Genomic DNA, 15557 nt, shown 5'->3' with positions numbered 1-15557 from the left:
TTCCCCATCTATTTGCCATGAAGTGATGGGACTGGTTGAAGTAGTTCGAGTGTGTTGAAGAGAAGAGAAATTACTTTGCCAACAAAGGTTCGTCTAGTCAAAGCTATGGTTTTTCCAGTAGTCATGTTTGGATGTGAGAGTTGGACTATAATGAAAGCTGAGCATTGAAGAATTGATGCTTTTGAACTGTGGTGTTGGAGAAGACTCTTGAGAGTCCCTTGGACTTCAAGATCAAACCAGTCAATTCTAAAGGAAATCAGTCCTGAATATTCATTGGAAAGACTGATGCTGAAGCTGAAACTCCAATACTTTGGCTACCTGATGTGAAGAACTGACTCATTAGAAAAGACCCTGATGCTGGGAAAGATTGAAGGCAGGAGGAGAAGGGGATAACAGAGGATGAGATGGTTGGATGGCATCACCGACTTGATGGATGTGAGTTTGAGCAAGCTTCAGGAGTTGGTGATGGACAGGGAAGCCTGGCTTGCTGCAGTCCATGGGGTTGCAAAGAGTCGGACATGACTGAGTGAACTGAATGGACCGGATGCCATGATCTTCATTTTTTGAATGTTGAGTTTTAAGCCAGCTTTTTCACTCTCCTTTATCACCTTCAATAGGCTCCTTAGTTCCTCTTCACTTTCTGCCATTAGAGAGTGGTATCATCACATATCTGAGGTTATTGATATTTCTCCTGGCAACCTTGATTCCAGCCTGAGCTTCATCCAGCCCGGCTTTTGCATCATGTACTCTGCATATAAGTTAAATAAGCAGAGTGACAACATAGAGCCTTGATGTATAGTTTGTTATAGTTCATAGTTTATTCAGAATTAAGATTTTTCCGCTTGAAGTAAAATATAGAAACTTTGTAAGACTATAGGTCTCTTTACCATTCCTATTTTATGTTGTAATTATCCAATGTATTATAGCAACATATGTTGAAAACCTCACTAGGCAATACTATTTTTTCTTTCCTCTGTTCATAATTCGATAGTTATCACTCTGGCTTTTTGTTGATTAGTGTTTGCCTGGGAAGACTTCTTCCATCCTTAAAAGGATGTATCTTTGTATATGAGTGTGTTTCTGATAGAATACATATGATTGATTCTTACTTTTGTAACTAGTCATTCTTTCACCCTTTTTGGAATGTGTTGGTTACTTATATTTGATGTTATCATTGATCTTTTTGGGTTTAAATCTACCATCTTGTTATTTGTTTGCTTTTTATTCTGTTGGGTTTTGTTCATTTTTCTTGCCTTCTTTTGAATGAATTTTAGTACTTCATTTTTTTTAATGCATTCTATTAAGTAATTAATTATACCTCTTTTTTTTTTTTAGTGGTTGCCCTAGGGGTTAACATATGTATCTTTAACCTGTCATATGCCACCTTCAAATACAATGGACTGCTAGCAGAAATGATGGTAGAGAAGATTAGATATCTTAAGTGATTAGAAGGAATATAGTCGAGAATGATGGAATCAGCAGAGGGAATTCTAATTAGAGGTTGTGATAATATATGTTATATATTCTCTAATATCAAAGAAGAACAGAGTCAATAATAGATTTTTTAGAAAGTGAATTATTAGGGATATGGAGAATTGATGGGAAATGGTATTTACGCAACCCTTGAAGGCATAGTTTCTCTACTTGTTTACACATCTGTGTATTCTCATGCAGTCATCTACATTGTGCATCTACTTTAAAGCACCCCTGAAAGCTTGTTTACCTTTCAGTCGGCAATAGTGTATACCTTTATAATGGAGAAAAGGTGTATGCCAACAACTACCTCTGATAACCCTCAGTAGTTTTAAAGAGCATTACTGAATTCTTATCATTTGGCTAGGGAATATGAAGACTTCAGTGTTGGGGTTTTCAGTTTGCATCTGTATACAGTATATCAAAATGATCAAGTTAGCCAAATAAGTTTATGATAAATTTTGGTTTAAGGAGATAAGACAATGTTTTTATGTTTTGTTTTGTTTTCAAATAATGATTTATATTCAAACAGTGGGGTTTTTAAAGATGGAGAAGGGCTCTTTGTGGTACAAAAAGATAGTCCTTATGTTATGAAGTGATAATCTAGAAAAGTAAATTGAGTCAGAACTTATTCCTACTTTATATATTTAATAATAGAAAGTACCTTGCTTACCATGTTTCTTAATTATATTTTCTTTAATTTATGTTTCATCCACTTTAGTATTCTTTAGATCAGAAAGTAAATATGATTAAATCTTTCAACACTGAAATGAGATTTTATTCTTTAAGTTTTACAGAGAACAGTTTTCCTTTTATGTTTATTAACAGAAAGTTTAAAAGATCAAAATCAGCATACTATGAACAAGCAATATGAAAGAGAAAGGCAAAGACTTGCTTCTGGAATAGAAGAATTACGTGATAAGTTGATGCAAATAGAAGCTGAGAATTCTGATCTGAAGGTTAACATGGCTCACAGAACTAGTCAGTTTCAACTCATTCAAGAGGAGCTGCTAGAGAAAGCTTCAAACTCTAGCAAACTTGAAAGTGAAGTAAGCTTAAATTAGCTATATGTACTAAATTTTGAGAGAAGAAAAAAATGTTGTATGGTTTTGTAAAAATTGTTTGTTAAAGATGAGATTTATACACTTAAAAAAATGGTATCCTATAAGTTATAACTTCTTTTAAAATTATATTTGGAAACTTTTGGGTTTTAATATATGTTAAAAGTAGGAAAACAGTGGCTAAATTTGGTGAGGCTTAAACTACTCCTTTCTATTATTTCTTTCAAGTATAAGTTAATATGGCTAATACATATTTACAAGTAAAAAATTTGGATTATGTAATTGGAAAAAAACAGGTAGTAATAGAGGATTTCGTATTTGAGCAAATAGTAGAACCACCTGGAAAGCTTGTTAAACATGCAGGTTTTGGGTCCTATTCCAGTGATTCTGATTCAGTAGGTATGGAGTAATGCTAAGGAATCTGCATTTTTAAACAGCTGCATGTAAATTTGATGCAGCTATCTTTGGATTATATCCTGAAAAGGGGATACTGTATGTTTTATGAATATCTGATCTTCATTTCCACTGAGGACAGAACAAGAATGCCTTAATAGGTAATTGTGTACTAGGACCACACGTGTATATGCTATAGTCACCCTTCAAATCACAGGTTGCCGGTCTTTGAGGGCACTTTTTAAATGTCTGATTTCCCTTCTTAAAGTCTATAGCCAAGACTAGGGATAAGACCTGTGGGATAGGAACTTATGTTAATTACAGAAAAGAGAGTCAGTTGATAATTACAGCCATCATCTTACTTGGAAAAGTGTCAGGTACTAAGCTTAATAACTTTTTAAATTAAAATATTAGCACAGTCTTGTTTAAAATACAGAAAGGGACAAAAAAGAAAATAAACATTGGTAATTCTACCAGTAGAAATACTGCTGTTAACATTTTATTGTACTAATTTCAGTCTTTAACAGCTACTTTTACAAAATGGGTTGGGTGTGGTCCTGTTTGAACATAGGCATCTGAATTAATGGAATAGGATGTGTCATATTCTGCTCTTCCCCTCACTGTTTTTCTTCTGAATTGTCGTTCATATTTTTAAAATAATTTTAAATTTATTTCAATGTGTTTTCAGATGACAAAGAAATGTTCTCAACTTTTAACTTTAGAGAAACAGCTAGAAGAAAAAATAGTTGCTTATTCCTCCATTGCTGCAAAAAATGCAGAACTGGAACAGGAACTTATGGTACAAATTACCTTTTTTTGCTACAAATTTACTGTGTCTTTAAGGAACTTAATTTGTAACAACATGTTTGTTTTAGTATAATTATTCTAAAATATACCATGTAGGAAAGTATAAATTTTATCAGATTCTTTCAGTTTTTAGTTCTGTATTTTTAAGTTAATATGGAAAGTTCTTATCTAAAGTTGCTTTTTTTTTTTTTTCAGTAGCAACATTTTTATTGAAGTACAGTTGATTTATAATGCTGTGTTTGTTTCAGGTGTACAGCAAAGTGATTCAGCTTTATATATATATATAGTTATATAGTTATATAGTTATATATAGTTATATATATATAGTTATACATACATATTATTTTTCAGATTATTTTCCATTATAGATTATTACAAGGCTTTGAATATAATTGCTTGTGCTATACAGTAAGCCCTTGCTGTTAATTTATTTTATATAGAGTGGTATGTCTCTTAATTTTTTTATTTTTTTTTTTTTATTGTATTATTATTTTTTTTAATTTTATTTTATTTATTTATTTTTTTATAATTAATTTTATTTTATTTTTAAACTTTACATAATTGTATTAGTTTTGCCAAATATCAAAATGAGTCCATCACGGGTATACATGTGCTCCCCATCCTGAACCCTCCTCCCTCCTCCCTCCCCATACCATCCCTCTGGGTCATCCCAGTGCACTAGCCCCAAGCATCCAGTATCGTGCATTGAACCTGGACTGGCATCTCATTTCATACATGATATTTTACATGTTTCAATGCCATTCTCCCAAATCTTCCCACCCTCTCCCTCTCCCAAAGAGTCCATAAGACTGTTCCATACATCAGCGTCTCTTTTGCTGTCTCGTACACAGGGTTATTGTTATCATCTGTCTAAATTCCATATATATGCGTTAGTATACTGTATCGGTGTTTTTCTTTCTGGCTTACTTCACTCTGTATAATAGGCTCCAGTTTCATCCACCTCATTAGAACTGATTCAAATGAATTCTTTTTAATGGCTGAGTGATACTCCATTGTGTATATGTACCACAGCTTTCTTATCCATTCATCTGCTGATGGACATCTAGGTTGCTTCCATGTCCTGGCTGTTATAAACAGTGCTGCGATGAACAATGGGGTACACGTGTCTCTTTCCCTTCTGGTTTCCTCAGTGTGTATGCCCAGCAGTGGGATTGCTGGATCATAAGGCAGTTCTATTTCCAGTTTTTTAAGGAATCTCCACACTGTTCTCCATAGTGGCTGTACTAGTTTGCATTCCCACCAACAGTGTAAGAGGGTTCCCTTTTCTCCACACCCTCTCCAACATTTATTATTTGTAGACTTTTGGATCGCAGCCATTCTGACTGGTGTGAAATGGTACCTCATAGTGGTCTTGATTTGCATTTCTCTGATAATGAGTGATGTTGAGCATCTTTTCATGTGTTTGTTAGCCATCTGTATGTCTTCTTTGGAGAAATGTCTATTTAGTTCTTAGGCCAAAATTCTAGCAATCAGAATCCAACAACACATTAAAAAGATCATACACCATGACCAAGTGGGCTTTATCCCAGGGATGCAAGGATTCTTCAATATCCACAAATCAATCAATGTAATACACCACATTAACAAATTGAAAAATAAAAACCATATGATTATCTCAATAGATGCAGAGAAAGCCTTTGACAAAATTCAACACCCATTTATGATAAAAACTCTCCAGAAAGCAGGAATAGAAGGAACATACCTCAACACAATAAAAGCTATGTATGACAAACCCACAGCAAACATTATCCTCAATGGTGAAAAATTGAAAGCATTTCCTCTAAAGTCAGGAACAAGACAAGGGTGCCCACTTTCACCATTACTATTCAACATAGTTTTGGAAGTTTTGGCCACAGCAATCAGAGCAGAAAAAGAAATAAAAGGAATCCAAATTGGAAAAGAAGAAGTAAAACTCTCACTGTTTGCAGATGACATGATCCTCTACATAGAAAACCCTAAAGACTCCACCAGAAAATTACTAGAACTAATCAATGACTATAGTAAAGTTGCAAGATATAAAATCAACACACAGAAATCCCTTGCATTCCTATACACTAATAATGAGAAAACAGAAAGAGAAATTAAGGAAACAATTCCATTCACCGTTGTGACGAAAAGAATAAAATACTTAGCAATATATCTACCTAAAGAAAACTAAAGACCTATATATAGAAAACTATAAAACACTGGTGAAAGAAATCAAAGAGGACACTAATAGATGGAGAAATATACCATGTTCATGGATTGGAAGAATCAATATAGTAAAAATGAGTATACTACCCAAAGCAATTTATAGATTCAATGCAATCCCTATCAAGCTACCAACAGTATTCTTCACAGAGCTAGAACAAATAATTTCACAATTTGTATGGAAATACAAAAAACCTCAAATAGCCAAAGCAATCTTGAGAAAGAAGAATGGAACCACAGGAATCAACCTACCTGACTTCAGGCTCTACTACAAAGCCACAGTTATCAAGACAGTATGGTACTGGCACAAAGACAGAAATATAGATCAATGGAACAAAATAGAAAGCCCAGAGATAAATCCACGCACATATGGACACCTTATCTTTGACAAAGGAGGCAAGTATACACAATGGATTAAAGACAATCTCTTTAACAAGTGGTGCTGGGAAATCTGGTCAACCACTTGTAAAAGAATGAAACTAGACCACTTTCTAACACCATACAGAAAAATAAACTCAAAATGGATTAAAGATCTAAACATAAGACCAGAAACTATAAAACTCCTAGAGGAGAACATAGGCAAAACACTCTCTGACATACATCACAGCAGGATCCTCTATGACTCACCTCCCAGAATATCGGAAATAAAAGCAAAAATAAACAAATGGGACCTAATTAACCTTAAAAGCTTCTGCACATCAAAGGAAACTATCAGCAAGGTGAAAAGACAGTCTTCAGAATGGGAGAAAATAATAGCAAATGAAGCAACTGACAAACAACTAATCTCAAAAATATACAAGCAACTCCTCCAGCTCAACTCCAGAAAAATAAATGACCCAATCAAAAAATGGGCCAAAGAACTAAATAGACATTTCTCCAAAGAAGACATACAGATGGCTACAAACACATGAAAAGATGCTCAACATCACTCACTATTTTTAATTTAGTAGAATTGAAGGAACTGGTAATAGTTCTTTGATGTTTCACAAATTTTTAAATAGTTTGATCTTATCATTTTGATACAGTTTTTAAAATAACCACTTTGTCTTTTTTTATAACTATTGAAATATTCTTTTTTTATTGTTTTTTTATTGAAATATTCTTAAAGCTTGACATTGACTATTGTGATTCTTTAAAGAATAGAGTATAATAAATTTTATGCTTTACTAATATACTTTTTTTCTAATGTACTTTTATGAAAAACTAGTTCTTAATTATGTTCTTTTAAAGTGTTTTTGTATTTCTAGGAAAAGAATGAAAAGATTAGGAGCCTGGAAACCAATATAAATACAGAGCATGAGAAAATTTGTTTAGCTTTTGAAAAGGCAAAGAAAATTCATCTTGACCAGCATAAAGAGATGGAAAAGCAGATTGAAAGAGTAAGATATTAATTATGTTTTTCTAAGTAAATGTAATGTATATTTAGAATATGAAATCTGAAAATCTTAAACATTACTAACTTAGCTTTTTTTATTTAAATATATTAGGAAACAAGACAGAAAAGTTAGTAGTAAGTACTATAATTAGAATCCATTACTTCTATATCATTTTACAGTGCTTTCTCCTTTGGTACTCCTGCCATTTGTTTCAGTCATTATTTTTTGACATTATCTAATTAGAGTGATTCTGTAGCTCTTTTTCCACTAGACATATCATTTGCCTGAAGATTGGTTGAGTAGAAGCTCTCTTGATCTTAGGTTAAAAGTGAAGAGCAAAAACAAAAGTAAAGGAGCAAGTGTGAGACCAGAAGCACAAGACTAAATAAAAGAGAGTTTGGATGGGTTTAATAGCAGAATGTATTAATACTTAACACACACAAATATAAGCTTATAATATAGAGCAATAGAAATTAGTCTGAGCAACAGAGAGAAAGAAAATTTTGGAAAAAAACGAACACAGCCTTAGAGACCTGTTGAATAATATCAGAAGGTCTAACATTTATGTCACCAGAGTACCAAAGAGGAGAAGAATGAGACTGGTACAAAAAATATTTGAAAGAATAATGATTAAAATTTTGCCAACTTGTGAAGGAAATAAATTTATAAATTCAGTAAGCTTAAAGAGGATTTTTGTTGTTGTTCAGTCACTCAGTCGAATCCAAATCTTTATGACCCCATGGATTGCAGCACACCAGGATTCCCTGTCCTTCGCTAGCTCCTGGTGTTTGCTCAGACTCACGTCCATTGAGCTGATGATGCCATCCAACCAACTCATCCTCTGTTGTCCCCTTTTCCTCCTGCTCTCAAGCTTTCCCAGCATCAGGGTCTTTTCCAGTGAGTCAACTCTTTGCATCAGGTGGCCAGAGTATTGGAGCTTCAGCTTCAGTCTTTCCAACGAATATTCAGGATTGGTTTCCTTTAGGATTAACTGGTTTGATCTCCTTGCTGTCCAATGGACTCTCAAGAGTCTTCTCCAGAACCACAGTTCACCATCAGTTCTTCAGTGCTCAATCTTCTTTATGTTATGGTCCATCTCACATCCATACATGATGACTATAAAAACCATAGCTTTTGAGTATATGGACCTTTGTTGGCAAAGTGATGTCTCTGCTTTTTAATATGCTGTCCAGGTTTGTCATAGTTTTTCTTCCAAGGAGCAAGCATCTTTTAATTTCATGGCTGTAGTCACTGTCCACAGTGATTTTGGAGCCCAAGAAAATAAAAGTCTGTTACTGTTTTCACTTTTCCCCTTCTGTTTACCATGAAGTAATGGGACTGGAAGCAAAGAAAATAACTTCAAGACACATCAAAATGGTTGCTGAAAATCTTGAAAGCAGTCAGAGATAAATAACGCATTGCATATAGAGGAACAAAGATTAAAATTACTATAGACTTCTCATCAAAAATAAAAAAACTGTGAAGGTTAGAAGACTGAAGAACATATTTTTTTGACTACTCAGAGAAAAATTGTCAACCGAGAATTTTATGTCCACCAATAATATTCTTTAGGAGCTCGAACCAGTCAATCCTAAAGGCAGTCAACCCTTAATATTCATTGGTAGGATTGATGCTGAAGCTAAAGCTCCAGTACTTTGGCTATCTGATTCGAAGAGCCAACTCCTTGAAAAAAACTGATTCTGGGAAAGATTGAAGGCAAAAGGAGAAGTGGGTGGCAGAGGATCAGATGGTTAGGTAGCATCACTAACTCAATGGACATGAATTTGAGCAAACTCTGGGAGATAGTGGAGGATTGAGAAGCCTGGCTTGCTGTAATCCATGGCATCACAAAGAGTTGAATACAATTTAGCAACTGAGAAACAACAATCCTGATGAGTGTGAGGTGGCATTTCACTGTAATTTTGATTTGCATTTCCCTAATTATCAGTGATATTGAGAATCTTTTCATGTCTTTGTTAGCCAGTCGTATATCTTTAGAGAAATGTGTATTCAGTTCCTATGCCCATTTTTTAAATTGGGTTGTTTTTATACTGTTATTGAGTTTTAGGACTTCTCTATATATTCTTGATATTGATCCCTTATCAGGTATATGATTTGCAAATAGTCTCCCATTCTGTCGGTTTCCTTTTTACTCTATTGAGTCTTTGGATACACAGAATATTAGAATTTTCATGAATTCTAATTTGTCTATTTTTTCTTTTGTTGCCTGCATCTTTGGTGTCATATTTAAGAAATTTTTACTAAATCCAGTGTCATGAAACTTTTGTTACAAGATTTCTTCCAAGACTTCTTGTTTTTAATGTCTGACATTTATGTCTTTTGTCCATTTTGAGTTAATTCTTATGTATGGTGTTAGGTAAGGGTCTAACTTCATTCTTTTGCATGTGGATGTCCAGTTTTATCTGCACCATTTGTTGGAAGAACTGTCCTTTTCCCCCACTGAATGATCTTGGCTCCCTTGTCAAAATCATTTGACCATATGTGTGAGAATTTATTTCTGGGCTCTTGATTCTATTCCATTGGTGTATATATTTGTCTTATGCCAATTCACACTGGTTTTGTTACTGTAGCTTTGTAATATTGATAGGTTTGAAGTCAGGAAGTGAGGATACTCCAGTTTTGTTCATTTTCAAGTTTGTTTTAGCTGTTCACGGTCCCTTGAGATTTCATAAGAATTTTAAGATGGGTTTTTCTGTTTCAGCAAGAAAGGTCTTTGGGGATTTTAAAAGAGATTATATTGTATTGAGTCATACTGACATTTTAACAGTATTAAATCTTCTAATCTGTGAACATGGAATATGTTTCTATTTATGTTTTCTTTGGGGCTTCCCTGGTGGCTCAAGTGGTTAAGAATCTGCCTGTAATGTGGGAGACTCAGGTTCCATCCCTGGGGTGGGAAGATCCCATGAAGAAGGGAATAGCAACCCACTCCAATATTCTTGCCTGGGAAATTCCATGGACAGAGGATCCTGGCAGGCTACAGTCCATGGAGTCACAAAGAGTCAGACACGACTGAGCAACTAACACTTTGACTTATGTTTTCTTTAATTCCTTTCATCAGTGTTTTGTGATTTTCATTGTATAACTCTTTTACCTCCTTGGTTAATTCCTAAGTATTTTTTTCTTTTTGATACTACTATAACAGAAATCGTTTTTATAATTTTCTTTTCAGATTGTTCATTGTTCATGTATAGACATGCCCCTGATTTCTCCGTGTTAAATTATATCCTCTGCTTTTCTGATTTCATTTATCAATTCTAGTGGATTTATTGTGTGAAATCTTTAAGTTTTTTTTTTTACAGTATATATAAGATTATATCATCTGCCAACAGATAGTTTTACTTCTTCCTTTCCAATTTGTATGCCTTTTTTTTTTCTTGCTTAATTCCTATGGCTGGAACTTCCAGGACTGTTAAATAGAAGTGGTGAGAGGGGCGTCCCTTTCTTGTTCCTGAGCATAGAAGAAAAGCTTTCAGTCTTTCGTCATTGACTGTGTTAGCTGTAGGTTTTTCATCTAAGGGTTTTATTTTGTGAAGGTAGTTTCCTTCTGTTCCTAATTTGTTGTGTTTTTATCATGAGAGGTTATTGAATTTTGCCCTTCCTTCTGGGACTTCTGTGATGTGCACCTTGGTCTGCTTGACAGTGTCCAACAGGTCCCTTATGTTCTGTTCACTTCAGTCTTTTTTCTTTCTGTTCCTCTAATTTATGATGTTATTTATTTTCATTTGAGTGTTTCCATTTCACAGTTCTTTGGTTTTAATAATTTTTAGCTAACTTGTTGCTGCTCTGTTTTTATAGTGTATATGTATGCATGTGATATATATCACATATGAATGATTTTTATACATTTTATATAATATACACAAATATTCATATAAACATATCAGTTTATTCATATTTTGTCTTCACAAAACTTTTGGATGTTTGATAACAGTCTGTTAGTGGTGAAGTTGTAAAGACAAGCATTTCTAATGAAAGTATTAATTTTGATACCCTTTGTAAAGAAATACCTAATGAAGTTAGAAATGTGCATATCCTACAACCAGGAAGTCCACTTCTAGGTGGAATGTTCTAAAGAAACTCTAATACATGTACATAAAGAGATACATACAAAGATTGTTACTGTAACATTATCATTGTATTGAAAAAGAATACCAACTATTCCCAAGCAGAAGAGTGAACAAGCTGTAGTTTGTTGTTATAATGGAATATTATGTTATTTGAACTAGGTCCGTATATGGATACACAGATAAATATTTAAAACAATATTATGCCTCCTGCATTGACAGGTGGGTTCTTTACCACTGAGCCACCAGGGAAGCCCTAAAAGAATATTAAGTGAAAGAAACTAGTTGCTGAAATAGTGTTGATATTGTCTATGTGAATTTTCAAAACAGAAAATTACATTACATTCATTGGTCTACATATGTAGTTAAAAGCATGGAAAACATGCATGAAGCTGAAACACACTAGAGAATGATACAAAACAATTTCAGTATAGTATTGGTGAGGGAGGAAAAGAATAAGACCTGGATTTGTGATTTTATTTCTTCTCTAAAAGGAGGGAAACTAAAGGAAATTTGGCAAAATGCAATCATCTATGTAATTTCAATAGTAATGTAACGTGAGTATTTTGTGTGTACATTTGACTTTTGAACAATGTGAAAGTTTAGGGGTGCCAATTCTTGCACAGTTGAAAATCCACGTATAACTTTATAGTCAGCCCTCTTATCCATGGTTCCTATCTGTGGATTCAAACAACCTCTGGTGGTATAGTACTGTAGTACACATTTATTGAAAAGAATCCATGTATAAGTGGACTCAGGCAGTTTAAATCTGCATTGTTCAAGAACAGACTGTATTTAAAATGTTTTAGATTTTTAAAAAGTTAACATGAAAATTAATAAACCCTGTTTCTGTTTTTAGCTTGAATCTCAACTAGACAAAAAAGAACAACAATTTAAAGAACAAGAAAAGACTATGTCTATGTTGCAGCAAGATATAATATGTAAACAACATCATCTTGAATCACTAGACAGACTCTTGACAGAAAGCAAAGGGGTAAAATCATCTTTATAAAAGTGCTCTTTAAAAGTTGATTAATATTTTAAGTTTATGTATTTTTAACATTCCTTTAATTCTAATCAAATCAATTTTTTAACAACTTGTTACTAATGCTAAAATATATATACACTTAACTTATTTTTTGCTACCAATCTGTATGTTTTTAGGAGATGGAAAAGGAAAATATGAAGAAAGATGAAGCTTTGAAAGCATTACAGAACCAAGTATCTGAAGAAACGATCAAGGCTAGTATGCTAATACTTAAAAAAATTTTTTTTCCTTTAATTTTTTTTATTAATAGAAACATTCCTGTGGCTTTTTAGTTTACTCTATAAATTGTAAAAATCTTTTACATAAAAATGAATAAAGTAGTAAAAATTTTACCTAAATCAATGAACTTAGTTTCTTTAAGTAGTATATTTTTTCAGTGAGAATTTTGATCTTAATTATTTGATAGTTTATAGTTTATCTATAATATTATCTGTAAGATTATCACAACCTAGTTTATAGATTATCTGAACTCCTTTCTTTTTGCCTTAAGACTTGTTTGTTTTTTTTACCAAAAGCTGTTTGTTTTTTTTTAACTGTAGGTATTTACTAACATTGCTAGTAAAAATATTAACAAAGGAAGTGAAGAGAGATGAAATTACAAACAGTAGAGTTTTGCTTCTTTTTACTAGTTCTGCTATATGATTAAATAGGGGATAAATCCAGAATTTCTGAGTAAAATACAGTTTTGTTGCTATTAATAGTGTTTATGTCCTTATGGTTAAAGACATGGGCTTTAGGGCTAAACTAACTTGGGTTTCATTTCTGGCTTCAGTGTGCTTACTAACTGACTGTAACCTTGGCTTGGTTATTTAAACTCTCTGAACTTCAACTTCTTCATCTTTAAAATAGGAATAACAATGCACTAGAAGAGGGTGGATTTGAGGATTAATTAAAATGAGGATATAAAATGCTTAGCACACATTAAGTTACTCAGAGTTTGCTAAGTAATTACTATATATCCAATGTTTTCTCCTCATTATTTCTTTTTGACTGTGCTGCTGCTGCTGCTAAGTCGCTTCAGTCATGTCCAACTCTGTGCGACCCCATAGACGGCAGCCCATCAGGCTGCCCCGTCTCTGGGATTCTCCAGGCAAGAACACTGGAGTGGGTTGCCATTTCCTTCTCCAATGCATGAAAGTGAAAAGTGAAAGTGAAGTCGCTCAGTCGTGTCCGACTCTTAGCGACCCCATGGACTGCTGCCCACCAGGCTCCTCCGTCCATGGGATCTTCCAGGCAAGAGTACTGGAGTGGGGTGCCATTACTGTGCAGCTAATGGGATCTTAGTTCCCCCAGCAGAGATCAAACCCTGGCTCTTGGCAATGAAAGCACAGAGTCCCACCCACTGGACTTCCAGGGAATTCCCCCTTATTTAAAGTTTACTGCCAGATCTCACCATGTTCAGGGCACAATTTTTCCTTTATAATTAATAAGCAGTATGTGGGATGATTCTTGGAGGCCATGTTGAAAGCTCTGTTCCTCAACAAGCTTATAGTCAATAGTTTTTAAAATCCAGTGATGAATCTTGCCCGAATGAGTTTTTGCATTGCTAATTTTTATCAGGTGTGATATTCTGACAGATTTCTTTTTCCTGTGTGTAGAATTTGATACAAGTACCAATGCTCATACTCATGCTTAAGAAAGAAAACTTGTAACTAGTTATACCTTCATAAAACAATTTAAAAATTATTTTTAGGGCAGCAGTTTATTAATAAAGATAATTATTCAAAATTACAAACTTTTAAGCTGTTGTTATATTCACAAGCTATAGGGACAGGCTTTGGCAACTGTGTGTCTTTCAAGATCCTCCTTTTAGAAATAAGAGTTGTAAGGATAATTTCATGATGTAGAATATTATCTGCAAGAGGGAGCAGTTTTCTATTTTTTCTTATTTTGCTGAAATTTCTTTCACACTTTCATGACTACTTACTAAAAGGCTATTAGCATTGAGGAGAAAAAAATCGCTCCTGAGAAACTCAGAATTACAATAATGAAAAGAAAGAATCAAGAGAAGAATGAATCTCATTAACAGATGGGGGACATGGAGTATATAGGCAAATTCTTAAAGAAATTTACTGAATTTGAGTTGCTCTTTGCTCATTTGCTGTTTAAGGTTACGGTAGCATGAAGCATTTGCAGCTTTATGAACACTTGAACCAAGTTACATGGCTGCCTTTCTAAAAATGTTTTAACTAATTGAAAGGAAAAACAGTCCTCTCCTTTATTATTTTTTCCTAGCTGACAAAAACACTTCATTTTCTTAGTGACTTCAGAATATTCACACCATAGTATTTTTAGTACAATACACCAGTTTGTACTCACTTTATTATTTTTCTTGATCAAGAGAATTTAAGGAATAGGTTTAAATACTGCTTACCTTTTTAGAAAATGTTTTAGAGTGTCTGGCCTACAGGTCCTTGACAGTTGGCCCCAGTCTGTTTTGCCAGTCTCATCTCTCCAATACCGATCTCTTACAAATTCATGCTTTTGGTACCCTACTGCTGCTGCTGCTGCTACAGCTAAGTCGCTTCAGTCGTGTCCGACTCTGTGTGACCCCATAGACGGTAGCCCACCAGGCTCTGCCATCCCTGGGATTCTCCAGGAAAGAACACTGGAGTGTGTTGTCATTTCCTTCTCCAATGCATGAAAGTGAAAAGTCAAAGTGAAGTCGCTCAGTCGTGTCCGACTCTTAGCAACCCCATGGACTACAGCCCATCAGGCCCTCTGTCCATGGGATTCTCCAGGCAAGAGTACTGGAGTGGGTGCCAGTGCCTTCTCCATTGATACCCTAAGCTCATGCCAACTTCTTACTACTCATTTTCACAGTGCCTTGTCTCTGAATGTACTTCGCTCTTCCTAAATGCCCTTCCTCACTTGTTGATGGCTGTTTATTCTTTAGGACTCCAGTCTCTGGCTTCCTGGTTTGCAGTAATAATTAGTTTTCTAAATCTCTTCTTTAATAGTGCTTTATATCTTAAGTTGGACTATATGTTCATTGGTTGAAGTAGTGAGGTAACATTAGGAGATAACTGTAAAATATTGAGCATATCATAAGCATTCATTAGTATTAGTTGATTTTTCTTTTTTCCTTTTTGCTGTTTAG

General features: G+C 34.1%; 1 protein-coding gene across 7 annotated transcripts in view; it reads left to right on the top strand.

Moving 5' to 3' along the window:
* Nucleotides 1–15557, top strand: part of CCDC18 (coiled-coil domain containing 18) — a 119094-nt gene that overhangs the window by 56537 nt on the left and 47000 nt on the right. For all 7 annotated transcript variants that reach the window (XM_070367667.1, XM_070367668.1, XM_070367665.1 and 4 more), the window contains 5 exons: nucleotides 2302–2522; nucleotides 3616–3726; nucleotides 7193–7324; nucleotides 12269–12403; nucleotides 12574–12651. In XM_070367667.1, coding sequence (XP_070223768.1) covers nucleotides 2302–2522; nucleotides 3616–3726; nucleotides 7193–7324; nucleotides 12269–12403; nucleotides 12574–12651 — 677 coding nt within the window. The remainder of the gene's footprint in view (nucleotides 1–2301; nucleotides 2523–3615; nucleotides 3727–7192; nucleotides 7325–12268; nucleotides 12404–12573; nucleotides 12652–15557) is intronic.

This window comes from Bos mutus, chromosome 3, assembly GCF_027580195.1.
Source record: "Bos mutus isolate GX-2022 chromosome 3, NWIPB_WYAK_1.1, whole genome shotgun sequence".
NCBI classification, from domain to species: Eukaryota; Metazoa; Chordata; class Mammalia; order Artiodactyla; family Bovidae; genus Bos; species Bos mutus.
The sequence above is the reverse complement of the archived record's forward strand: the minus strand, read 5'-3'. Positions and strand labels throughout refer to the sequence as shown.